Genomic DNA, 25,966 nt, shown 5'->3' with positions numbered 1-25,966 from the left:
GAACAAAGCCATATTGAGAAGGATGCAGCCCATCATGTAGATAGCCTTTGATACGGTAAACAAGCATTTTAGCTATGATCTTGTAAATGACTGACATGAGCGTGATTGGTCTCCAATCAGTGATAAAATCAGAAATTTGCCTCTTAGGAAGGAGCTTGACCAGTCCCTTTTTCCATGATAGGGGCATTTGCTGATTTTTCCAAGCTGAATTATCCATTTGCAACAGAGGGGATTTGAGGCTCTATCCCAGAAAGCAAGAAAGAATTCAACAGTGAGGCCATCCCGTCCTAGAGATTTCCATCTACCACAGGATTCAACTGCATCTAACAATTCCCTCTCAGTGAAGGGAAGTTCCAGTTCCAAAGCTTGAGCTTGAGAAAGAATTGGATGGACATGCTGTAAAAGAAGCTGACGTGCAGACAAAATCTCAGGAGAAGGAAGGTCCACATGCCCAAAATGAGAGGAGAAGTGCTGCACACAAAAACCAGCAAGTTCAGAGTGAGATGAAAACCAAGAACCATGAGGCATCCGGACCTAACAAATATTTGCAGCCTGTCGTTTGTAATGCAAACTTTTAAAGAAATGCTTCGAAGAGCAGCCTTTATCCAAAAAGGCCTTTTGTCAACATCCGGTTTCCCATTTAGCAAGTTTTCTTCGATCACTTGATTGGAGACAGAATTTGTCTTGACATAAGTGCATGCTTTCATCTGAACACAAAGGCCGAAGGTGACTAAGCTTAGTCAGATTCTGGCAAGTGAGTTTAGCATGCACAATAGTCTCCCGTGTGGCTCGCATGAAATATTTACCATAATCCCAAATCACAACTTGCATTCGAGCAACAAAAGCCTGCCATGCATAATCCAGATCAAAAAGCATCTGAGAAGAGAGAGGCTGAATTGCATCAGAGACCATAGCTTTAAAATCAGCATGTTCCAGATAACTGTTATTCACCAACAAAAGCCTTCGGCAAGGCAATCTGTCATCAGGAAAATCATGCATGGAGAGCCTCCACCAAAGAGGTGCATGATCAGAATACGTTAAGGCATGATCAACCCAAAGTTGACAAGTAAGGGCATCACAATGCTGCGGATCAACCTGATACCATCTATCCAAGCGTGCCTAATAGGAAGAGTGAGTGTTGTGTTGAAAGGTATAGCCCTTGTGTTAAAAGGTATAGCCCTTGTGTTGAAAGGAAGATTGAGGGGCATAAACCGATGCAAATTCAAATATTTCTCCTTGAAACAGACATTGCATTATAATCCATCTACCATGGCGATCATTGAGAGCCACAATAGGCTGAAGATCATGCCTCACCACAAAAGCCACTCCAGAGAAAGAGTGCTCCATAACCAGCAAAATGTCCTGTGTGACCAGCAAACATGTGCTGGTTATGTTCCTACAAAGCCACTATGTCTGGCTGCAATTGTCTGATATACATCCACACAAGTTTCCACTTTCTATGATCACACAAACCCTGTACATTGAGTGCAACACATTTGATGTGGTCAAGCATATTTACAGCTATGGGACAGTTATGCACAGCAATAAACAAACTGACTATGTCTGCATCTCCACCTCAATATCTGGACCTCTGCCCTGAGAAGAGGAATCAGCATGAGGGCAAGAAAATATAGCAGTAACGTCCTCTTTGGGAAGAGGGTACGATTGGCAGTGACTACAGCCCAAGTCAAACCAATGCCAGAGTTTTCAGTTGGTGTCTTGGCCTGTGAAGATGCACTATTCCAAGTCCTGGATGGCAGAGGTCTCCTAGGAGAGAGAACTTTGCGAGGAGTTTGCCATCCTTCATCCAAAATTTTACCCTTCACTTGAGATGGAGAGGCCGAAGGCATAGGAAGAGGAGCAGTAGCGTTCGAGACAGCCGGGGCTTTACCTTTGTCTTGAACATCAAAAAACTATTTCACCCCTTTGTTTTTTACTACAGATGAGGCATTGGCATTCTTACTTTGAGGCGGAACCATTTCAGCTTGTACTGCCATCCTGGGAGGTCCAGAAGGTCATTGCGAAGCCATCCGCAGTCTTTTCCTCCACCACTTAGCTTAGTTGGCCGATTCAATCGCCAAATAGAATTATCCTTTTTCGAAACCCAAGGTTGAGGCAAAAGGATTTTATATAATGCAGGCACAGTAGTCTGAGATAGCCTCAAAGGACGAGAGGAGGACCCAAGGGAAATCAGAGTCCATTCCTCTAATCGAGCTTGGAGTTCCAAAGGGGGAATCGGGACCAAAGGTGAAAGCATACACGTGATTTGCTGCCACAAATTACGATAATGAGAACCCAAACCATACTGTGTGGCTGCCAGAGAAAAGAGAAGCATAGAGCCATCATCATGAATAACATCAGCAACAGTATTGATCCCTTTAAAAGAAATAAAGTAAGAACGGCGAGGCTCCTATAAAGCAAGCGGAGGCTGAAAAACTTTTGACCAGTGAATGCTTTCAGCTCGCAAAGAATTACCCATCAGAGACTGTCGACCATGCCATTCCAGGTGAGCAGAATATGCTTCTAGTCAAGAAGCAATTTGGAGACCATAGGGCAGCCATGCAAAATGCCATCAATGCACTCAAACAAGAAATCCCACCATGGGTTTCTCACAAGGCGAATCAACTTTGACAAATGGATCGCACTGCCAAGTGGTGGCGGAAGAGATTGAGACAGGTTTGGAATTCCAAAATTCCAGTCCAACATGTCTTTTTGTGGCGAGTTGTGTTGGGAGTTCTTCCATTTGGGCAACTCTTGGCACGCACGAATATTGCTACAATTGTTTGTCTTAGATGTTTGGCTCCACGAGAGTCTGTGCCTCATCTTCTCTGGCATTGCTCTCATACTCGTGATTTTTTATGTCTCCTTGGGCAACGTTTGTGAGCTCGCCTTCCAAATGATACTTTTGGATAGTTCTTCTGAATCTTTGGGATACACCCACCTAGATAGAATTTTGATATGTTTTTTGTTTGGGTTCGCTACTGGGCACCCTGGACTCTATGGAAGTATAGAAATCATAGAGTCTTTGGTGATCCTACCCTTTCACTTTTTTCTTTCTTCAGGCACTCTTTGCAGCAATCCTTCTATGATTGCTTGCAAACTAAGTACATAGATCCTGATGTGTATCTGTCTTATCTCGCGATGTAATCTTTTTCATATCCCATTTTGGGATAGTGATTCTGTAATATAAAGCAACAAAATTTTGACTTTAAACATAATAAAAAAATTGTTTTCCCCATCTTCCCCTCAGCGATAAGGAAAGTGGGGTCCTGCTAGCATGCCTCGAATAAGTGATGTAGACCAGGTGCGGTGCTGCACCAACAGAACGCGCCCCACGTGATCAAGCCTAGCTCTAGTGTTGCGCGAGTGAGAATCCCGAAAGTCCACCTCCACACTTCCTGGGCGCGAGTGCAGCTCCACAGGCAGTGCTTTGGTGACTCCTCAACCTCATGGCAAATCTGACAGCGTTCGCCGTCCTGGCCTATCTGTCTCAACCAGCTCCCCACCGGAGGACCTTTGTGGGCAAGAAGCCACAGGAAGTAGGAGATCTTCCGTGGCCTCCAGCTCTCCCACAAGGCCTTCCAGAAGTCCTGCAAAAAGAATCTAGAAATACCCTGTGCATACCAGTTGGGCCGCTGGGTGGGGGGCGGCTCTGCATCCTCCCAAGAACTCGCCTGCCCAAAGTCGTGCTGTAGGCGAAGAAGGAGGTCGGCCCCTGTCCTGTCATAACCTCTGGCCAGCTCCACTCTCCTGGGTCCCACTCAAGCTCTGACAAGGCCCGCCCCTCCCAGAGCCAGAGTCGCCAAAGCTGCAGCTGATCCTGCTCAATGCTAGGGTCGGTACGCCAGACCTTCCCCAAAAGGCCTACGATCCGAAGCCTCTGCCATGGGAGTAGGGGGTCGATGAGTGCATCCTCTCTCCTGAGTCGTCCATCCGCCATAACCGCGAAGAAAGAAATAGAGGAGTCGACCATACGTCCTGCGACCACCAGTGGGATGCCACGGGGGGTGAACTGTCCCAGCCAATGGTCGTCACCAGGCATGAGGATCTGAGGCTCCGGTGGAACCAACCAATCAGCTGGGATCGCGCCATCGATCTCCGTGCGTCTCGCCTGGGCTCCACGAGCACCTCCAGCTGCGTCTGCGAGATCAGCCGTCTCCAAATATCTGTACGTGTCCCTCCAAACTCGAAGGGACCGGGCTGGCCCCCTCATCCAACCATCCCACCTGATATGTGATCTCTCCCCCAACTGAAGGCCCTCGGCATCTCTGACCTGATCGTTCCAGATAAGCGGCTGGCGATCAATCTCCTCCTGACAGCGGGGAGGGGACTAAATGAGACTGAGGCGGGGCCGCCTCCAAACCATGAGAAGGCTACGAACGAGTGGGGAACGGGGCTGAGTAAGCGGAGCGGAAGTGAAGATCCACCTGAGGGACGGGAGCCACTCTCCACCTCGTCGCGGGACACAAGAACCGACCCCCTGCTGAAGTAGCATCTTCCATGTCTGTCCCCCCGGGGTCAAACCGCGGATGACTAACTTGCCTAACAAGGCCTGACTCTGCAGCTCTGGATCGATGACTCCCAGGCCTCCCTCAGCCTGCGGAAGAATAACTGTCTGCCAAGAAACCCTCGCTCTGGTATCTCTGAGGCCATCCTCCCCGAACCAAAGGAAGTTCCGAACCAGCCTCCTAAGCTGTGCCACACTGGATCTCGAGAAACACCAACAGGAAGCCACATACCAAGCCGTGGCAAGGAGGACTTGGTTGACTACCAAGGCACGACCTGCAAGGGAAAGCTTAGCAGTGCTCCACAAAGCTAGCTTCCGTCGGACGGAATCTAGCACCGGGAGAAACTGCTGAGCTGGCGTGATGTCCAGGCCGACCTGAAAACCCAAGTATCTAGCTGTCTGTCCCCGCGGGATCCACCTGAAACCCAAAAACCTCCCCCACTGAGAACGCGCCCCGGGGTCTGTGAGGAAACCAACTGATTTGTTCCAGTTGATTTTCGCACCAGCAGCCGAACAAAAGACCTCCAGGGCCATCCTCACCCTCTCCAGCATCAACTCATCGTCCTGGACATACATGGCTGTGTCATCCGCGTACTCCGAGTCCAAGAGCTCCGTGTCCTCCCGGAGGGGAAGGCGAACACCCCTGATCCCTGTAGACCTCGCCCGGAGGTAGTAAGTCATAGCCTCGACGGAGAAGAGAAACAGGTAAGGGGCAAGGGGGCAGCCCTGACGCACTGATCTCTCCAAGCTAAAACGCTCACCCATCCTGCCTCCAATGATGACTCTGCTAGAGGCTGTCCTGTACAAAGCTGAAATACCCTGAATCCAACCTGCTGGGAAACCTAGCCGCTCCAGAGTCCCCTCCAGAAAGGACCAGTCCACCCGATCGTAGGCCTTCTCAAAGTCGAGAAGTAGGATGGCAAGGTGTGATCCGCTGTGCTGAGCCCACTCCGCCGCCTCTGAAAAGGTGAAGACATTATCCAGGATACTGCGATCCTGAACAAAGCCTGTCTGAGTGTCGTGAATGAGGTCTGGAAGTAGAGGCCGAACTCTGGCGCTGATCATCTTGGCTAGGATTTTGTAGGCAGTGGTAAGGAGAGTGATCGAGCGCCACTGACGGATCTCCTGTCTATCTCCTCCCTTCGGGATGAGGCAAATCACTCCCGAGGAGAGGCTCTCTGGCATATAACCGCTGCTGAAAATCCTCTGAAGAGCTGCTAAGAGGGGCTGATGGATCTCGTCCCAGAAGGAGGTGAAGAATGCCCGGGATAGTCCATCCTCACCTGGGCACTTCTGTCCATCGATGGCCATCAAGGCCTCCAGCATCTCATCCGTGGTAAACGGTGCCAACAGCGTCGCCTGCATGCTAGGCTGGACCAAGGAAGGAGTGTGTCTCCACACCTCCTCACGGGCACGACGAGTGCGAGGAGCAAGCGGCTCCTGCTGAAAAAGGGTCCTGTAGAAGTCGGTGGCCAATCCCAAGACCTCTCCTGGATCCGTGACGATGTGTCCCGCCGCTGTCCTGAGACTCCGAAGCTGATCACCTCTGCAGCTCTCTGGCCATGTGTCCTGAAGAACTCCCTGCACATCCGGTCACCCTTCCGAGCCCAGAAGGAGAGAGAGGCGTGATAGGAAAACTCTGAGCGACGCTGGAGTGTCTCCTCAAGAAGGGCTCTGGCTCGAAGGGCCTGGATCCGAAGCGCAATCCGAAGCGCCTCCGAGCCCGGGGATGCCTGCTGGAGCGGCTGAATGGAGGCGAGGTCTCTCCGAAGGGCGCTCTCTCTACCCCACCACTCCTGTCGAACCTGTAGGGCTGCGAGCTGGCAGATCTGGCTGGACTCCTGCAACGCCTGCGCCACCGAATCAACCAAGTCCGCGCACTCGCCCCAGTCTCTATCCCAAAGATCGCAAATACTGCTGCGCACTTCCTCCCTCGAGAAGATGGAGTCGGGAATCCGGCATGAGCGGGGCGGAAGGGTCTGAGCTGCCGAATCTAATGATAAGAGCACCGGCGCATGGTCGGAGAGTGTCGTCCCTGGAACTATACCGGCCTGACCGCCTCTGCTGATGGCCCAATCACTAACATAGAATCTATCCAGCCTCTCCAGGAGTCTGCCTCCTTCCCTGCGGAAACCCCACGAGAAGTCCAAGCTCTCGTGCCAACGTCGGAAGGACGGGTCTCGCCAACAGTCCCTTCCTCCTGTCGCAAAGATAAAAGAGTCCCAAGCGGACTGCTCTGCCTGAGACATACCTGTAAACTCCGGTCCTCTGCCCTGCTGGTCCTCCAAGGTCTCCAAATTGTTGAAGTCACCTCCAACAATCCAGGAATCCATGTCTGGGAGAATCCCTGTAAGTGTCCTCCAGAAGGTGGCTCTACAACGGAGATCTGTGGGGGCATAAATGTTGAGAATTCCAACTCTGGAGCCCTCTAATTCCAGGCCTACCCAAAGGGCACGACATGGAATCAACGTGCCATGACCAAAAACTCCCTGGGCTAGCTGCTCTCCCACAGAAGTACAGACACCACCACTCCTCCCCAGTGCGCCGATCGAGGGCTCCCAATAAGTGTGAGAGCGACCAGTGAGGATCTTCCCACATCTACGGGAGTGAGCCGCCGAAAGCTTGTGTTCCTGGAGCAGAAGTACATCCAAACGTCCTATCACTGCTGGCTGAAGTTCCTGTCTCAAAATGAGCTTCCTGGGAGTGAAACCCGTTCACATTCCAGGATACGAGGTGTAGGCTCATGGTGAGGACTGGGAGGCAGCGAACAACTGTCTGCTCGCGGTCGAGGTCGAAGAAGAAGCTGACATTTCGGAGTAGAGGCGCTGGCGCTTATGGGAAGGTTTGGAGGGGGAGGCGGGGTCGTCCTGCCCGTCCTTCAACACCTTCAGCAAAGGTGAGAGGCCTTTGGTACCATGAACAAAGGCTTTCTCGAGCCAGATCGAGATCTCTGAGGTGGACATCCCGTAGAAGGCACGGAGTTTCTGAGGCGTCCAGGCTCTGACATCTTGGGGGAGGGGCCAAGACAGGGGGGCCTGAGGATCACAATCAGTCTGAATCGTTTGGCGGCGCAACGCCACCGCAGGCGAACGTCACCCTCGGACCATTGAGTCTTGAGAAGCTGCCTACCGGACGGGCCTATCCAGGAACAAATCTGAGCATGCGTCTGCTCCCTGAGAGCCTCCCAGACCGAGTCGTCTGTCCAGGTCTCGGTGCCGTCACTTTGAGCAGGAAGATACTGATGTCGAGGCAAGCAGGGAAGGTCCCGAGGTCGGCCACATCCAGGTAGTCCCAGGGGCCAGATCTGTAAAAGTCGCGGGGAAGCTCTCTCTCCTGAGGCTGAGGCCCATCAGAGTCTGCCACTGAGGGGCTAGCGGAAGAAGAAGCCTGCTCCGGTGGTGGTGTAGACTCCGGGTGTCCTACCAGCGGAGGGGGAGGGGGAGGGGGAGGGGGCTGGGGAATAGGCAACTTAGACTCCTCAGGGGCGGCTGGCGGAGGAGAAGGAGGAGGGGGAGCAGGAACTGCCTCGGCTGAGGAACCGACGGAGCAGCTAGCTCTGCGGGAGAACTAAAAGAGGCGGGGGGGGAGGGATGGGGCTGCAACTGGAACTGGGGCTGAAAAGGGGGGGAAGAAGACTGAGGAGGACGAGGGGGCTGAAGCTGCGGGTCGGGAGACAAGGGGTGCCGTTGGGGGATGGGCTGGGGCTGGATGGGGAGAGGCTGGGGAGAGGAAGAGAGGGGGACCTGAGGCTGTGGAGGGCGGGCTACCGTCGAAGAAGATGCTCTCCCAAGTTCCTGGGGCGGCTGCCTATCGGGTCTCTGAGGTGCAGCTACAGGCGGGGTAACCTCTGCCTCCTTGCCTTTATCAGAAATCTTCTTGTTCTTTCCCTTTTTTCTTCTAACCTCAGTCCAGCCGCCAGCTATCTCTGGTCTGGGCTCCGGCTGCCTCTGCTCCTCCTGGCGTGGCTGTCCGGAGGGGGGAGGAGGGGGCGGAGAGGGGGGAGGCGGGGGGGCCGAGAAGAGCTGGCGAAACGTGGGCAGGCAGCCGCCAGGTGTCCAAAGCCGTGACACCTCAGACACTGTCCTGGCTGTCCGGTGACTACCATGCTCTGGGTGATGCTGCCGGCACCTGTCACGATCTCGATCACTGCCGGGAGAGTCGCAGGATCCGCCACAGCCACACGGACTCAGGGGGCTCCTGCCGTAGTCACCACATTGGCGAAAGTATTGTGCATAACCCAGCTGAAGTTGGAGCCCAAGTCCCTAACAATCGGCCGCAGCTCAGCAGCAAGACCAGGAAAAACTAGCGTCACTAGATGGCGAGGTATACGGAACCGGGCATCAAAATCTGCTGCGCTGAATCCACGGTACCACGGGACTATCATGATAATCTTTCCGTCCACTGACGTGGGGGAGCCAGCAATCAGGTTGCTCGCAGCTTTCGCACTGGAGAGTTTGAGCCAGAAGATGCCCCTTCCCATAAGGGCCACCTCCACAATATGGCCGTCCTCTAACATGAGAGTGGACTGGAGCCAATCCCTGATGGCTGATCTGGAGGGGGAATGTCCAATGACTCTGCCGTAAACTGATGTAAGAGCAAAGTCATTGGCAACCTCCTGAACCCGAGATGATTGCTGCTCAGTCAGGATGACGCGGTAGGCATCTGGAGAGGGAGGGACCGTCTGGGCCTCCGGTTCCGGGCAAGGAGCCGCCATACCGCCAAGACAAACTGCGAGGCTTCTGATGAGGAAGAGGCTGTCACCCAAAAACGGGGGGGTAGAAGCGGAAGTGGCGGCGGGAGCGGAAGCGGGGGCGGGGGAGAGGCGGAGCGGGGACGAGGAGGCGGACGGGGGGCGGGGGGGAATGGAGGGGCGGAGGGGGCGGGGTGGGGCGAATGAACGGGGGGGGCGGGGGTGAGGGCGGGAGGGGAAGGCGGAGGTGAAACGGGAGGGCAGAGAGGCGGGAGGGGGCGGGGCGGGAGGCGAGGGGTGAGGGGACGGGCTGGCGGCGGGGGTGAGCGGAGTGGAGCGAGGGGGTAGCGGGCTGGGGCGGTAGCGGGGCGGGGGTAGCGGGGCGGTAGCGGGCTGGGGCGGAGGGGGGTAGCGGGGCGGGGGTGAGCAGAGGGGGTAGCGGGGCGGGGGTGAGCGGAGGGGGTAGCGGGGCGGGGGGGTGTGGAGCGAGGGGGGTAGCGGAGTGGAGCGGAGGGGGTAGCGGGGCGGGGGGGAGCGGAAGGGGGTAGCGGACAGGGGGGTGGAGCGTGGCGAGGGGGATGGAGCGAGGTGGGGGTGAGGGGGGAGGTGAGGGCGGAGGGGCAGGGGCGGGAGAGGCGAGGCAAGGAGAGGCTAGGGGGGAGGTAGAGGTACGGCGGGGGAGGAGGGGAAGCTCGCAGGAGCGCAGTGTAGTCTTCTGCACAAACCACGGGTATTTGGTCTGACACGGTTCACACTTTGATAGCCATATGGGCTAGCATGCAGGGCCCTTCACGAGCAGCCTCTTCTAGAAGGACTATATTTCTTCAAGTTTGGAGAGGTTCTCCCTTTTTCTCGAAGGTTTCTACCGGATTGAGATGGCACTATCAGCCTCAATCCTTTCTTTTTGGCTCTTGAGCTTTTCGTGCATTGCATGATGTATCCCGTATGGAGCTTGCTCTAACGGTTTTTCTTTATTACTTAATAGAAGTCTCTTTTTGCAAAAAAAAAAAAGGCTTGTAATCAACACAAACTCTCCATTTGTCTACACCTTTTGGCACTATGACCACAGGACTTATCCAATTAGAGTGAACTACATGATAAATTATTCCTGCCTTGAGAAGCTTATCTACCTCTTTCTTCAGCACATCTCTCTGTTCCGGGCTTAATCTCCTTATTTCCTGAACAACAGGTTTTGCACCTTCCTTCAGCTCAATCCTCAGAGGCTTCCCTTTAAATCCCCTGATCTCCTCATAAGAGGTGATAAACAAATTGGGGTATTTCTGCAACATCTTCAAATATTCTTCTTTCTCCTCAACATTGAGATCAAGATTCAATGATTGCTCAATCAATACCTGGGTTGATTCTTGAGAACATTTGGGCTGCATTAAATCCTCGATAACCTCAAACCTATCCACCTCTTCCTCATTGAACCTTGCTACTCCCACAAAATCTACCTGTGAATCCTCATCTACCAAATCCACCAATGCTATTGTTCCTTCATCACTTTCTGAAGTAACCGAACTCTCATCCTCACTGCTGGTTTCACTTCTCTCTTCCTCTTCACTTGCTGAATCTGAAACTTCAGCCCTGCTTACCATATCGAAATTCAATTTCTTCCCATTCATATGTACAAAAAAGATTCCTTTCTGCCAATTCTGAATTGCACCTACCTTCCTCAACCACGGCCTTCCAAGAATCAAAGGATAAGCTCCCAACCCCGCAGGCATCACATGACAATCCACTCGACATGAAACACTGAATGCCTCCTCCAGACCAGGTACTATCCCTAAAGTCTTCACCTTGGAGTGGTTTGCCATTCTGATGCGATAACTAGAGGAGCGGGATATCTTCAGTCCTAATCTTTCCACACAAGCCTGGGTAATCACACAAATCTGTGCACCTCCATCTATATAGGCCTCTCCAAAACCCTTTCCTTTATGCCAGGCTTCTATAGCAGGTAAAAGATCCGGCAACTTTGAGACATACATCAGCTTAATTGTACCTTTATGAGAGTTCTTCTTTGCTGGATTTACAGCCCGCCTCCATTCTTTTTTAAGCTTTGGGCATAGACCAATCATTTGAGCAAATGTAATGTCCGGTTTCCTCGCTAAAAGATCTTCCACCAAATCATAATCTCCCTGCTCCTTCCCCATGGGATAATCTACAGGTTATGTACTTCCTTCTGGGCTTCCTGCTCTTCTTCTTTTGGTAGGTCATCATCTCCTCAGACTGCTTCCCCTTCTTTGCACTCGGACCAACCTCCTCTTCTCTATCTCTCTTCCCTAATGGCATGACATCTTTAACTTCCTCCAACTCCAACAAGCCAAATGTAACTGCCTTACCTTTCCCTTTCTCTTCTGCAGTGGCTTTACAGATTCCAGAGGTACTAGGCTGACCTGCATCTTTTACTTCTACACTATGATCATTCACCCTATTATTTAACCCTGTTGGCAATGGATAAACATCACCTCCAGCACGAGGGGGCTTATCACAGTGTGTGCTGTAATGTCCCCACTCTCCACAATTAAAGCACTGGACACAAGGTGCAAATGACCCTTGACCTCGTCCTGCCTGCCACGGGCCTGAATTATTTGAAGAAGGCATGCTGCCTCTGCCATAACCACCCGATGATCTACCTCTTCCCCTACCGTTCATCAAGTTTAAACTCAAACTCTTCATAAGCTCCGACATTTCATGAATTTCTTCTTTTATATTCTCCTCCTTCTTGACTTCAGGCTTCTGTATTTCTGGCTTCACATGAGAGATAATTTCAAGCACATGCTGAACCATTGGCATCTCCTGCATCATTTGTGACAATCTTATTTGCTTCCTCTCCTTCTCTTTTGCTACCTTAAGAGCATCCTCATCTCTCCTCTTAACTAACTTATCTCAAACACACTTCCAACTAGAACTATCACCCAACCTCTTCTAGGAAGAAAGCAAAAATAATCACTCTTCTGGAGAAAGCTTACCCTGCATCTGACTGGCATTCTTCTTCCTAAGAGCAATCACTTTCAAAACCTTAGCACGGAGACGTATCACCCGAAGTTCAACATCAAGGCATCTCTCTCTCCTGTGTCCACACTCCCCACATAACTCACAATGAATCACTCTCATGCGAGGCTTTGTCTTCATAGTTTCAATCCCTAACCACACATAAATTCAAGCAACATTCCCCAGCCAATATTTTGGGCTATTTTGTCTTGAGTACCCAATCTCAATTCAAAACTCCTCCGTCCCCAGCAGGATCGCCAAAAAGATGATAAGGAAAAAAAAAGAAAAGACAACCAGGAATTATGTACTTCACCACGTTAGATAGCTAAGACTTCATAGGGATCAGCTGCAATGTGGGCTCGTAGATGATGAGCTTATGAACCATCCATAGATCATCACCAACTGCGCACAAACCCAACGGAATACACTTCCAACAATAGCCTTGCTGCCTTCATTTCTCACGGAGAGGCTAGCTCACATTTATAGCGCCGCCCGCACAGCCACGTAGCTTCTTCAATCAGAAAAAAACAGAGCCCTTCCATATGATCTCAGCCCAGACCACGATTCTTTGCATCAGCTCACGTGCAAACAACGACTGTCCTACCTATGTAGTAGGTATGCTCAACCAACGAACAACAGCTCGTAATCTCTGGAGATCCCCAACGCCGAGGTCTTCTCAATGCACACCCCCTCTTTTATAGTGTATTGAAATAAAATGGATCGGCACATTCGAGTTCACTACAAGTTCATGCAGTTCGAGCGTACACAGGAGGGTGAGGTGTTGTTAGCACTAGCGGAGGTCAATAGGTATGAATCCACTATCATGCTTACTGTTATGTTTTGACTTTCTAGTCTTTTTGTGTCTTAAAATGGTCGTCTAACAAATTGCATGTCCATGTGTAGGCTTGCACAAGTACATGTCCCGCACACTATCGCACATGATATATTTATGATGCAAAAATTTGGCACTGCAAACAAAGAGACACTCATGCACTATTTTGCAGCGGAGGACAAAAGATTGGTTGAGGGTATGTTGTTGAAGGAGAGGAGTGGGCCCTTAAAGGCATGGTACAACTTGCCCATGTCCGTACTTGGACAGTTTGTTTTTAGGGTGAGTGCCTAAAGCCCCTCCATTTTTCGTCGTTCAGCCATCATTTCTCAGAGCCCCCCTTGTATCGTAGATCCTTCCAGCGTAAAACCGAATTAGCTCCCAGTCGCCATCTCCACGTAGCTCCAGCTCACAGCCTAGAAACTCCCCTTCATCCATCACGTAGCCACCTTTGCGTGAGTAGGATGCCTTCCTAATCAGTCCAGCCACCTCAGCCTAATTCACCACCTCATCAGTGACATTTTACCACTCTCAAGACATTTCCCCCAAATCACATTAAATGCACATTTTGGACCTTTAGTCACACAATTCCCACACACATTAGCATGCACATTAAAGCTTGCATGCAACCCTGTACACATACATGAAAAGCCCTTTGACATGGACACCATAACATATCAAATTCCTATAACATGCAAGTGCACATTGACTCATTGACTCAGGAAAATATTTAAAAAACCCTTCATGACTTGACTTTACATGACCCCAAAAACATTTCGCTTGACCACACACTGGACACCCTTGCTCTGGAAGTCTGGTACAACCACATTGCATTTCATCATTTCCCATGAAGTCCCTGCAAAACATACTATATTGTCTCAAAAAAACTATACATCAGTCCATCATGCTTGTGAAAGAAAAAATGTACAAATGCCAAAAGCCCACACCTACCCTAGATGTGTACAGCTATGTGCCTACCCATAGCTATATACAGTGCTCAAAAACTTGATACAGGTTTTATCCTATCAACGTATGTGAGGGGTATGCCATATCGTGTGGACCCTTAAATATTTCTAACCAATATTCATTAATAACATCACTAGCAACCTACCTAGGACCTAAAAAGTCTATCTATCACTCTTGTTTACCTTTAAGTAGGACTCACTAGACTATAAAACACCCCCTAGACACCTAGTACACTTATTTTTTACTCACTTTGGCTTCATATTCCAACACATCCATCGTGGACGTATGTGAGGGGTATGCCATATTGTGTGGACCCTTAAATCTAACCAATATTCATGAATAACATCATTAGCGGCCTACCTAGGACCTAAAAAGTCTATCTATCACTCTTGTTTACCTTTAAGTATTCCTAAACCCAAATCACCTAAAGCTTTCAAGATGGTAGCCATAAGAGGGGAAGGGGATGCCCTGAGACGGGGGCCAAAGTGATTTAATGGGGGAAATCTTTTGGCGAGCTTTTTAATGTGAGCTTTTTTACCATTTCCTTTGTTTTTGCGAGCTTTTTTTAGAAATCCATACATGTTTTTGTTATAAGAAAGATGGGGAGGTTAGAAAGAGGGGGAGAGAATATAGGATATGTTCATTTTCATAGCATGTGGGAGGAGTGGAAGAGTGTATACTATGCACAAGGGGGGGGAGGATATGAGTGGCAGTAGGAGGCAAAAAATTATGGAAGATATGTCCATATTCAAAGTAGAAGGGAGGAACTATGGGAGATATGTACATTTTCAAAGTGTATAATTTGACAGATTTGACCTCATATTTGGATTCCTCGTCGAATTCCGGTCATTTTGAGTACCAACATGACCATATTCTGATAAAATTTGAAAAAATGGTGTTTTTGTCATTTTGGCCTGTTTGGGGCCTGTTTTGAGTCTGCGCTAGCGCAGACTCAAAACATGACAAAAAGCTCACCAAAAAATCACACCCAAGTGAAATTCCACCTTGTACTATCCATCCAATCTCCACCTATGGAAGGAAAAAAAGATTGTATGCATTGAATGAAAAAATCCTTCCAAGGTTCCTGCCCTAGCATAAGATCTTTGACCACCATCTTGCATAAAAGGGCCCTTCTCTATAGGTCTGGATCTATGATATTAAGGGCTCCTTCTCGAGTGGGAAGAACCAGGGCAGGGCCACCCTAGCTCTGGTGTCTGCCAAATCATCTAGACCACTCCAAAGAAAATTCCGTATTGGCCTTATGAGATGAGTGATGTAGTCCCTGGAATGACACCAACAAGAGCATACAAACCAAGCCATGGCCAACAGTACCTCGTTGACCACCACCACCCTGGAGGCAAGGTCAAGTTTAGCTGAACTCCAAAAAAGGAGTTTCCTTTTGACACTCTCCAACACACGGGCAAACTGTTGCGAGGGAGAGATGCCCACACCAACCTGGCAGCTCAAAGATCTGGTAGAAACAAATATGTGGCAGCCCAAATACCTGGCCATAGGGGTGAGGATGCAGGGGTCTTCGCGGGCAGCCTCTCCCAGAAGAGTGGTATTTCTCGGGAATGAAGTGGCTCCCCCTTCTTAACTAAGTCGATTACTAGATTGACATGGCATTTCCAGCCTCAAGAGTGGTTATTTCATTGCTCCAATTATAAGTTTATTATTGACCCTTTTAGGGTGTATTTCATGTACGGCATGATGTCTTTTCTCCCTTGAGTGTTCTCAGGGAGGGATAGAAGCTTTTTCTTGGGAAAAAAAAAACCAAAGTCACCCCAAGGGTGATTTGATGAACTAAATCCATAGCTCATTACTAACTCTTCCAACACTCCCCCTTTATGAGATACGAATTAGCCTTTATGTCTATCAGCTTAGAAAACTTCTCTTGCTTAAATCCTAGCGAGAGGCTTATTTAGGATATTTGCCACCTGATCTTCTGTTGGATAATAATTAAGCTCAATTTCATTGATAAAAATATTTTCACATATCGTGATGCTGCAACTCAAAGTGCTTTGTTTGAGCACGAAATATAGGATCCTTAGCCAATTTGATAGAGCTTTGGTTATTAGTATAGAAAGGGGTTGGATCTTTTATTCAAAATCATTCTTAAACAGACTTTCTTACTTATAAAATTGACCAAATGTTCAAATTTTATTATGCATCATGGACACCATCATATAATGTACATCCTCATTGTTTTAATGTTTTTTTATTGTGGTATAAAAGTACAATGCATTCCGGTCGTATGGATGAAACTTTCCTAACACATGGAGTCTTTCCCATAGTTCCTATGTTCACCAGTATTTTGTTTTCTTTTGTAGTTTGGGGGGTGTGATAGACACCTCCAGCTCCTCCCACACGGGTGTATTTTCATGTTGACTTCTTTCTCTTGGTCTCATATGCTTTTTTGGCCTTTCGCAGATGTTAATAAACCTCTCTCTCTCTCTCTCTCTCTCTCTCTCTCTCTCTCTCTCTCGTTTATACATTACTCTCGTTGTAGACTCTTAATTAACAAATTCAGTATGAAGGCAGTCGAAGAAGCAACTCACAGTTTCTGTAACTTTGTCAAATTACCAAGTTCTGCAGGGATATCTCCACTCAATCCGCTGCTGTCAATGTACCTGTAAAATGACATCAGACACTAGGATCAATCTCATCATTAGAAGATGCCTTTACAGGTAGATAGTGACAACCCTAGAAGTACATAAATATAAACCATAAGTGATCAGAAGTTGCTAGAGCACTCACGGAAGCTGACAGCATACATATATCTGAATACAATCTTTTAAAGAAATGGAGTAGACAGGAGAGGTTAAAGTACCAGGAAAAAAGAGAAAAACACAGAAATCTTTGGGATTGTGCTAAAAAATGTCAACAACTTACAGTTGAGTCAAGGACTGCAATTTCCCAATCTCAGGTGGAAGAGGACCCTGAAAATTATTCGAGCTGAATGACCTGGGACATACAAGCTAGTGCGACGTTATTTCCATACATATACATGATGCATAATCTCTATATAAACCACTACATCTTAACAGCAGGAAAAGAAGAAAATAATATATTAGGTTTAGATGGTCATTAAAGTTTCATAGAATGATTGGATTTATCTCATCTCAGGGAAGACTGATTTAAGTTGCAAAAAAATACATAATCCAATTATTCTACATTAACCAAAATTCACATGCAATGTTATTGCATATACAAGAGAGAAAATGGATGAACAAGTTCCTTATATATATATTCACGACAATTCAAACAAGTCTGTAGATATGTTCTTTAAAACCTAGTTTTATTGCACACACATGCACAGCTCCCTTCGTCCCAAGCTTATGATTTATCCACCATGATAATATGTTTTTTTTGCAAGTCCCACCATTCGTTATATCTACGTCTACTTGGATTACAAGGATTTGTTGATCTTGTATTGGAAAAAAGAATGAAAGAATCATGCACTTCCCACAAAAATATGCATCAGTGAGTAATGAAAGCCAAAAAAGGAGGACCTCTAAATACACCTTCCAAGCGTCAGGAGGGAGGTTCATAAAAAGCAAACAAAACAGATCCTCACCCGAACTTTAAAACACAGAGGGTGCACATACATAGTCGACTACATTTGGAACATATGTGTACTATCAAGTGGCAACAATTCATCTACTAAGGTAACAAAGCTAGTAGAGTTTACTTCAATTTGTGTGTGTGTGTGGGGTGTGTGTGTGTGTAAGTACCACTTCAGCAACAGGTTTTCTTTTGGCGAGTTCTTTTGGGAGTGTTTCCATCTCGACAGCTATTGGCTCATCGACACATTGCTCCTGCACTTTGTCACAGATGTTCTACTTCTTCGGAGACTGTGCCTCACTTGTTTTGGCATTGCCCGTGCTCTCGTGAGTTTTTTGATCTGCTTCGACAGCGCCTGCAAGTGAGATTCCCATCTGTTCCATTTGGGAAGTTCTTCTGGCTATTTGGGTTTCATCCATCCAGACCGGAGTTTCATCTTTTCTTCGTTTGGGTTCGGCTACTGGGCACTATGGACTTTATGGACATATAGGAATTGTAAAGTCTTTGGTGATCCTGCTTTCTCTCTGTTTGGCTTTTTCAAGCGTTCTCTGCAGCAATCTTTCTTTGATTGCTTGCAGACCCGCTGCATAGATCATGAGGTCTTTTTGGCATATACTGAAATTGTCAGTTGATGTAATTGTAGCACCTTGTTTTGAGGTTGCTAATCATGTCATATAATCAATCAAAGATTTCACCCCAAAAAAAGTGTGTGTGTGTGTAGGCGAGACGTGTGTGTGTGTGTGTGAGAAAGAAAGAAAGAATGAAATTTTATTAAAGTCTTCGGGAGACCGTGAAGGTCTATGAGACTAAAGATAACTAGTACAATGAGCATAACGGTGGCGGTCTCAAAACGGGCCAGCCAACCGTTTCTTCAAAAAAAGTTATGAAGGACGGTGTGTCTAGTCCTGGTACAAAAAACGAAGGCGAGAAAGAAAGAAAGAAAGAAATTTTATTAAAGGTCCACGGAAGGCCATACATGGCCTATGGGACACAAAATCATCCGAAAGGAAAATACATCATCAACGATGCGCCAACTAGGTGACCTCATCGTAATACCGCTAAGATGCCAAAAATGGCTACAAAAATCCTAGATACAAAATGAAATGAAATAGAGTACCAAAAATGCCTAGATACAAAATGTAAAATATGAAATATGAGGAACATCGTCTTCCCTAAGGGGTCTGTGATCCAAAGAAATGATGGAAGTCATGGCCATCGACCATGCCTCCTGCCATGAGTGTGAAGATCTGGGCAAGTGTCAAATGGGCTGCTGGCGGTGCCAAGTCTCCATGGAGCAATCTCCTCCGAAAATCTGCCATCATCCTCCGTCGTCTAGAAATAAAGCGACGGGTACGGCCTCTGTGTAAGATCATCCTGCGGTGCTGCCGGATCATGTCATATGTACATCCTCGAGGTGGAACCATCGGTGCTCTCTGGCAAGATGGGCTATCTCTGTGCTCATGGTCCTGCGCCTCGTCCTGCTCCTCATGAATAACCAGGTCTCTGGCAGGGATGCGACGGTGCTCTCTGAGGAATCTCTCTCTGTATCTGGTGATCTCCCTGATGAACAACGCTAAGCAATACTAATCCTCATACTCCATAATCCGAGAGAGAGGTCCAAATCCGTGCCCAAATAAACAGTGAAATCTGCCACGGATCTCATAATATAAAGGGCATCTGCAAACAAAGTGCTCCTCAGTCTCTCCACCTCCCCCATAGTGCAACAAGGGCATATCCTAGTCTCTCGCCTGGGTCTATGTCCGGTAGCTGTACGACGCATCCTGCCGGCCTCAACGTCTAATCTGTGGGAAGATACCCTGAGCTGGCCCAAGGCAATCCTGAGTGAGTGCGACATATGAACGCCGATATATCCTAGGGATATGATGAAGCCATCCTCTGAAATCCTGAGAAAATGGTCACGATATGTGGCCATCTTCGTAGGAAGCTCCGTGGGATGAACCCAAGTGCGAAACGTGTGTAGCTGCAACAAATCTGCCCTGATAACCTGGCTGAGCTCATGTCGAGTGAGAGGGAGGCGAGGGGCATCTATGCTGTATCGAAATGGTGGCAGCCTATCCATATCCAAGCCCAGCGAGGTGAGCCATGTGGAGAGTGTGTGGTACCAACAAAAAGTATGACCTCTCTCCGCTAACATCTGCGAGGATGTCAGTGCTAGCCACGGTAATCGTGCTCTGCCTGCTGCTGAGTCTCCGAGCGCCCTGATCCTATGCAAGTATGTAACTGACTGAAATGCTGCATCTAGCGCTAGGGGTGTAGCTCCGAACTCTGCGAATGTAATCTGATGCGGCACCGTGGGCTTCGCTCTGATCAATCTGGAGAACATGATGATCTGTAACCTCTCTACTCGTCTCCAATCTGCAACACTGAGATCTCCTGCCCAAAAGGGGCTAGCATACATGACTGCAGGTCTCACCAGCGTATCGAAAAGTAAGGACTTCGTGTCGGGATGCTGAAAATGTGACTGTGCACACTGCCTCTCGAGAAGAGCCAAGGCGGCATACCCTCTACTGATCCTATCTCGTGCTGCATGCGTCATGGTGAAGACTGGACCTCTAAATGTGGCACCCAAATATGTATACTCCCTGACTAGCTCCACCTCCTGCCCATCAAATGTGAAAGAGAACTCGCCTCTCCTATAAACCTGGTATGACGTGTTGAAGACCATGACTTTGGTCTTCCCAAGGTTTACAGACAACCCTCTGTCCTGACAAAAGCTGTGGAGTGCATGGAGATGTGCCTGTAAACCCTGCTGGGAGGAAGAAATAAGAACCACGTCATCTGCATAGAGGAGAATCGGTATCGTGGATCCTGCCAGTAAAGAACCTGTACCACCCATCATCTGTATGTACATCTCTAACTCATCGATATAGAGACCAAAGAGTGTCGGAGACAAAGGACACCCCTGCTTCACCCCTATCGTACTGCGTACTTCCGCCGACAGCCCCGCCCGTGTCCTGACTCTACCTGTGACTCTCTCATACCAGGCCATGATCGCCCATTGAATCCCAAGTCACGAAGTCGCTAGAAGAGTCTGAAACGCGGCACAGTGTCAAATGCCTTTCTGAAGTCCACGAAGCAACAATAGAGCCGTTGCTTACGTGACTTCGCCTCCTCAATCAAAGCCCTGAGTGTGAAGATATGATCTAGAGTCGAGTGCTCTGCACGAAATCCTGCCTGCCCTCTAGCTCTCATGCCTGTCGCCTCGGCATGGTCATTTATATGTCCTTCTAGAATGGTCGCATAAATCTTGGCCATGACATGGCCAATCATAATGGTCCTGTAGTTCGACGCCTCCAAAGGATCCCCCGACTTGTGTATGGGTACTATAGTATTTTCTAGCCAACTAGGTGGAAGACCTGTACAAATGGACTCGTTAAAAAGACGGGAGAGGACTGTAGCTAAGGCATCAATCCCATGGATTACATACTCCGCTTGCAATCCATCATGGTCCTTAGCTCTCCCAGTCTTCAAACGATGAGCTGCTGCTCGGACACTATTGGATGAGAATAAGGCAGAGGAGGTGGGTCTAGGCACATGGGATAAGTCGATCTGTGGCTGGTCTGGAATATCATATAAAGTGGAAGTATAGGCAAGCCAAACCTGCGGGTCTGTAAGAGGAGTTTGAGATTTCAAGCGAAGGAATTTCTTCCAGAATTCCTTGGAATCACAGCTGAAAAGTAAACTTCTCAGCTCCTCCTCATTCCGTAGAAATTGGCACTTTTTGCGTCGCACCAAACGCTTGTAACTCTTCTTGGTCTCAATGAGGAGGGGAGAGTTATCCTGTGTCTCAAGGCGAAGCTTCCTGCGGAGTTCTTTACACTCCTCATCATACCATCCATTACAAGGCACAAGACCGACTGGTGGAGGACTGGATGTGTGGCAAGTGACGGGGAAGGACTTGTGGGCTGCCGAGATGATGGAGGTATGTACAAGGTCCCACCGATCCTGTGTGGAGGGTAGGGCATCGAGAAGGTGCGGACGGAGAAGACCACTCAGGTGCTGGCTATAAATATCATCAAACTGGTGGTCAAAATGAACCTCATAGTATGGCTGACGCTCATGATGTCTAGAAGGGGGGGCATGAGGAATCTGGGTAAGAATAAAGTGCAGACGTGCATGATCGGCTGAAGGCATAAAAGGGTCGACTGTGAGGTTATGTACAAAAGGGATCAAAGTCGGGGGATCCAAGACGTAATCAATGACGCTCGTACCACCACCCGCGAAGGGAAAACATGTGGCTGTGGATGAATGCGGCCACTGTCGAAGTCCATTATAAATGACCATGCCGTGCGATGAGAGAAGCTCCAATAGGCGATGTCCCTGATCTGTCACCTCTACCCCTCTATCTGAAGATAAGCGTGGAAAACTCTCATCTGGGGCAGCTGGAACTAAGACTGGATCCTCAGCAAAGTCCAAAATCTCTGCCTGTCTGTCTGATGTCCTCGCGTTGAAGTCTCCTAAAAGGATGACCTCTCCGCGGCGTGAGTACTCCAATACATCGGCTGACAAATCCTCAAAAGGTGACTGTCCTGGTCCATCTGAGGCATAACGAGACTGTCTCGGGGGAAAGTAGCATACTGCAATAAACAAGTCTCTCAGGGGGGGTCTCCTGATCCGTACCCAAAGATATCTGGCCCGATGGTCTCTCCTCATGACTGTGAGTATCGATCTGAGATGCTCTCTATACAGAACTGCCACACCGCCAGATCCTCTGACTCCTCCTGATCGTCTAGTCTGCTGTCGAAAGACAGACTCCCAGGCATACCCTGTCACCTGCGGCAAGCCTCTCTCTGGGCTCTCATGGGTCTCTGTAAAGAAGACGATGTCCTGATCAAAAAAGGCCTCTCGTAAGTTGCCAGGCTGAGCTGTGAGGGAACCATTACAGTTCCAAACTTCGAAACTCAAGCTATCTGGCAGACTACGTGTCCCATAGGCCTCGTGTCGTCAACTGTGGGCTCCAGCCGATCTAGATCGCATAGCTCCTATCAAAAGTCTGCCCTCTCTGATCACGGCCCACTTGCCCTCACGACGGGCAACATCCCTCTGTGCAATGAGACGTCTATGCTCCTCCCACTGAAGAGCTGTAAGGTCCTCATCCATGTGAATCTGTGGATGGTCCCTCAATCTGGATCTCCTTCGTAATACTGCGAGACGGGCCTCAGCATCTCTGAATCTGATGATAAGTGGCTGGTGCCGTGCTGGATCCCGGCCCACTCGATATGCAGCTACTATGCCATGATCTTGAACTCCGAGTGTCCCAGATATGAAATCTGTCGCCTGATCCATGGCTGATCTCGTATCTAATCGCTCAACTCCGTGGATGCGGATGTTGAGGGCCTTCTGAGCTCGCCGCTGACTCTCGGCAATAGTCTCAGAGACTGTGGTCTGCTGGGCCTGTGGGGCTCTACGCACAACGTCCACCCACTCTGAGGTCTTCTGTACCTCTGTCTGCAGTGTGGCCAACCTCTATTCAACTGCTGCACTAGCTGGAGGAGCTACATGCAGCTGCTGGAGGCGATCATCGCATGCCAAAACATGCTCCTGAATGCGTGCCTCCAGCTGCACTATGCGCTCAGCATGTGTCCGTAACTGGATATCCCGATCAATATCTCTAGTATGAAGCTGGCGAATATGGGAGTCCTGATCAGATCTATGACTCTCAACTGTCGATAGCTGATCAGTCAGTGTGTGTATCTGTGCTGTGAGAGACTGAATCGCAGCGCCCTGAAGTCTGCAAGTCTCCATGCACTGCATAACTATGGCAGTGCATGGAGCTATGGCATCCTCTTGCTACTGCAGGCCCGTTTAGGGTTCCGCGAAGGTCTGCCTTGGGTTCCGTGCCTTCCAGCATACCCACCTTGGATCCCGTGCCCTCCAAAAGACCCTACGATTGCTGTACGGCCACCCGTACTGCTGTATGACCCCCGTGTTTGCAACTAGCCTGCTGCACGGCCGTCTGTACATCATGTATGGCCTTCTGTACCTGCCCGCTGATTGTACTAGCTGTCTGTACCTATTGTACGGTCCTTGCTCAGTCGCTAGTTCTTCTCCTGTGCTCCCTCTCTCCTCTTGCCTTCGTTGTTCTCTGTTTGTGCCTTTCTTTCAGCCTTGTGTGTGCATACGCTCTTTACCTGCTGTCCCTTTGCTCTTCTCTGGGCTTGCTGTTTTTTGGGCTCTTTTTCTTGCTGTCAATAATCCTCAGCCCGCTGTTCTTTTTTGTTTTTCACTGTTTTTAGCCCTTTTCCCTCTTCCAAGCTTTGTCGTGTTTTTTGTGTATAAATTTACCCTCTTCCTACTTTCTGGCCTGCTGTTTCCCCTCTTTATTTTCGCATGTGTGTGGTGTCTGCTATCTTTTCCGCTTCTACAGGAGCTACTAGCTACTATGAAGACTTATATGCACAAGAAGTAGAAGCAGGATTTGGGTCAGGATGACCCAGTGCATGTCTCTCTCGAGGCCCAATTGGAAAATGATGTGATGCATGAGGCATTTGAAGATACCCACAAGGATTGAAAAGACTCCGCTCCCACTGTTGGGATAATGATGGAGGTTGATGATATTGTGGATCCAGTGCATGAATATGCCAAGCACGTAGTGATTATTTTCTTTCCAGGCCATATGCCAGTTGCAGCTGATGTGAGTAACTGGTTGTTGACACGCACTTTAGGAGGTTGTTTTGTTCACAAAGTGCATTATGCAGCCAGGGGCTTTTTTGAAGTTATTATGGTGGATGAGCAGCATAAGCAGATCCTCTTGGAATACTCTCCACTTATCTATGCACAACAAATGGTTCATGTTCTCCCATGGAAGCTTTGATTAGCCATCAATGTCCAGTGTGGGTGGAGGTAGTGGATTATCCTCAATGCTTGCCTTCTTTGTTGCCAAAAATTGCAGCCTCTTGGGGCAAGGTGGTGTGTCCCAATCCCCCCACCTGCTCATCAGGAGGGGCAACCCATTTCTTCAGGTCCTATCACTAATGTTCCTGATCATCCCCTCCCTCTGTTAGTCACACTTCACCTCTTGATAGAGGTAAGGGAGTTTTTTCTCCTTCTCCCTCGGGTGCAGGGATTCTTCGCACTCCTATGCCAGTTCCCTCCTACAGGAACTATTTTGCAGTATTGGCAGATTTGGTATCGTTTGAGACAGAGGAGGAGTTTGTACCCTCTACCCTGGGGGAGCCGGTTATTGGGATTCCTTTGGACAGGGTTTCCCCCTCTGCTGGAGTGGGTTTTCTTCCACCAATTGATTTCCCTCCGCTTGACAAGAGGACTCTTTCACATAAGAGGATTTTCTCCATCACCAGGTCGGGTAGGGCCTTTCACCCGCCCTCCTCCTCCCGTCGATGAGGATCGTCAGTTGGCGTTCAGTGTCAGACCCTACTTTCCTTAGCCTGAATCTCTCATCCTGCGTTAATACAATCACGGGCGATGGCTTATCTTTTTTTCCACCCAGCCTACTCTCATGGATCGCAGATCGTCAGATACCTACGTTTCTTCGTTATTTTCATGCTATCCATGAGACCCTCAATTCCCTAGATAGTTCTCCTTGCCAAATGTCATCAATTTAGCCTCTCCACTTGGTGCACCTTTTTTTTACCCCTCTGTTGGGGCACATTAAAAACCACTTGCCCCTTGGCATTATTGCACATTTAGGTGCACCTAGGCCTTAGCACTCAGAACTACCTAGTCAGTGCCATTCCACCCTCACCTAGGACCTTGGCAGTAACTTCTCTTGGACCATTTCAATTACGCACATTAACTATTACAAAAGTTGGTCATCTAAGAGAAAATGCCCACCGATCTATCCGAGGTCATGCTGTCTCGGCTACAGCATAACATTCCTTCCCTCTTCAAGCATCAACGTCCTCGATGATGAAATCTAGGAACGCTCTCCATAACTGGTATACGGATTCCCAGGTAGCTTCCGATAGAGGCTGACCATGCCATGCAACCACACACCATGGGTATCTTCCGATTTCGTATTTGCATTGTTCCTCGGTCCAGGATTCTCGTTGGTTTGCGCCTTGCAATATCCTCTATCTCCTGAAACAAAAAGACACCTTCGATTAGTGAGACACTTGTATGCAAAAATTTCTTTAAGCGCGAAACATGAAAAACCGGGTGCACCTTACATCCCTGTGGCAATTCTAATTTATAGGCTACACTGCCTATTCTCTTTAGAATTAACCATGGCCCACAGTATCGAGGTGATAACTTAGCACACTCTCCTGAAGTCAACGACTTCGAGTGCGAAGGAACTCTGAGAAAAACTTTTTCTCCTTCTTCAAATACTCTTATAGACCGATTTTCATCAGCATACACGTTGGCTCTATCCATAGCCTGGCGGATATTAGCTCTCGCAAGTGCTAGCATCTCCCACATCTGAACTACAAAGTTC

The 25,966-nt window shown here is 48.8% G+C and overlaps 1 protein-coding gene across 1 annotated transcript in view; it reads right to left on the bottom strand.

Moving 5' to 3' along the window:
- Positions 1-25,966, bottom strand: part of LOC147882735 (putative LRR receptor-like serine/threonine-protein kinase At1g56140) — a 382,197-nt gene that overhangs the window by 240,963 nt on the left and 115,268 nt on the right. Inside the window, exons 6-7 of the mRNA XM_087400709.1 lie at positions 16,879-16,950; positions 16,545-16,616 (exon numbers count right to left, since the gene is read on the bottom strand). Of these exons, the coding sequence (XP_087256835.1) occupies positions 16,545-16,616; positions 16,879-16,950 (144 nt within the window). The remainder of the gene's footprint in view (positions 1-16,544; positions 16,617-16,878; positions 16,951-25,966) is intronic.

This window comes from Dipteris shenzhenensis, chromosome 29 (genome assembly GCF_047967505.1).
Source record: "Dipteris shenzhenensis isolate YYH24624 ecotype China chromosome 29, Dip_SZ_1.0, whole genome shotgun sequence".
NCBI lineage: Eukaryota > Viridiplantae > Streptophyta > Polypodiopsida > Gleicheniales > Dipteridaceae > Dipteris > Dipteris shenzhenensis.
The sequence above is the reverse complement of the archived record's forward strand: the minus strand, read 5'-3'. Positions and strand labels throughout refer to the sequence as shown.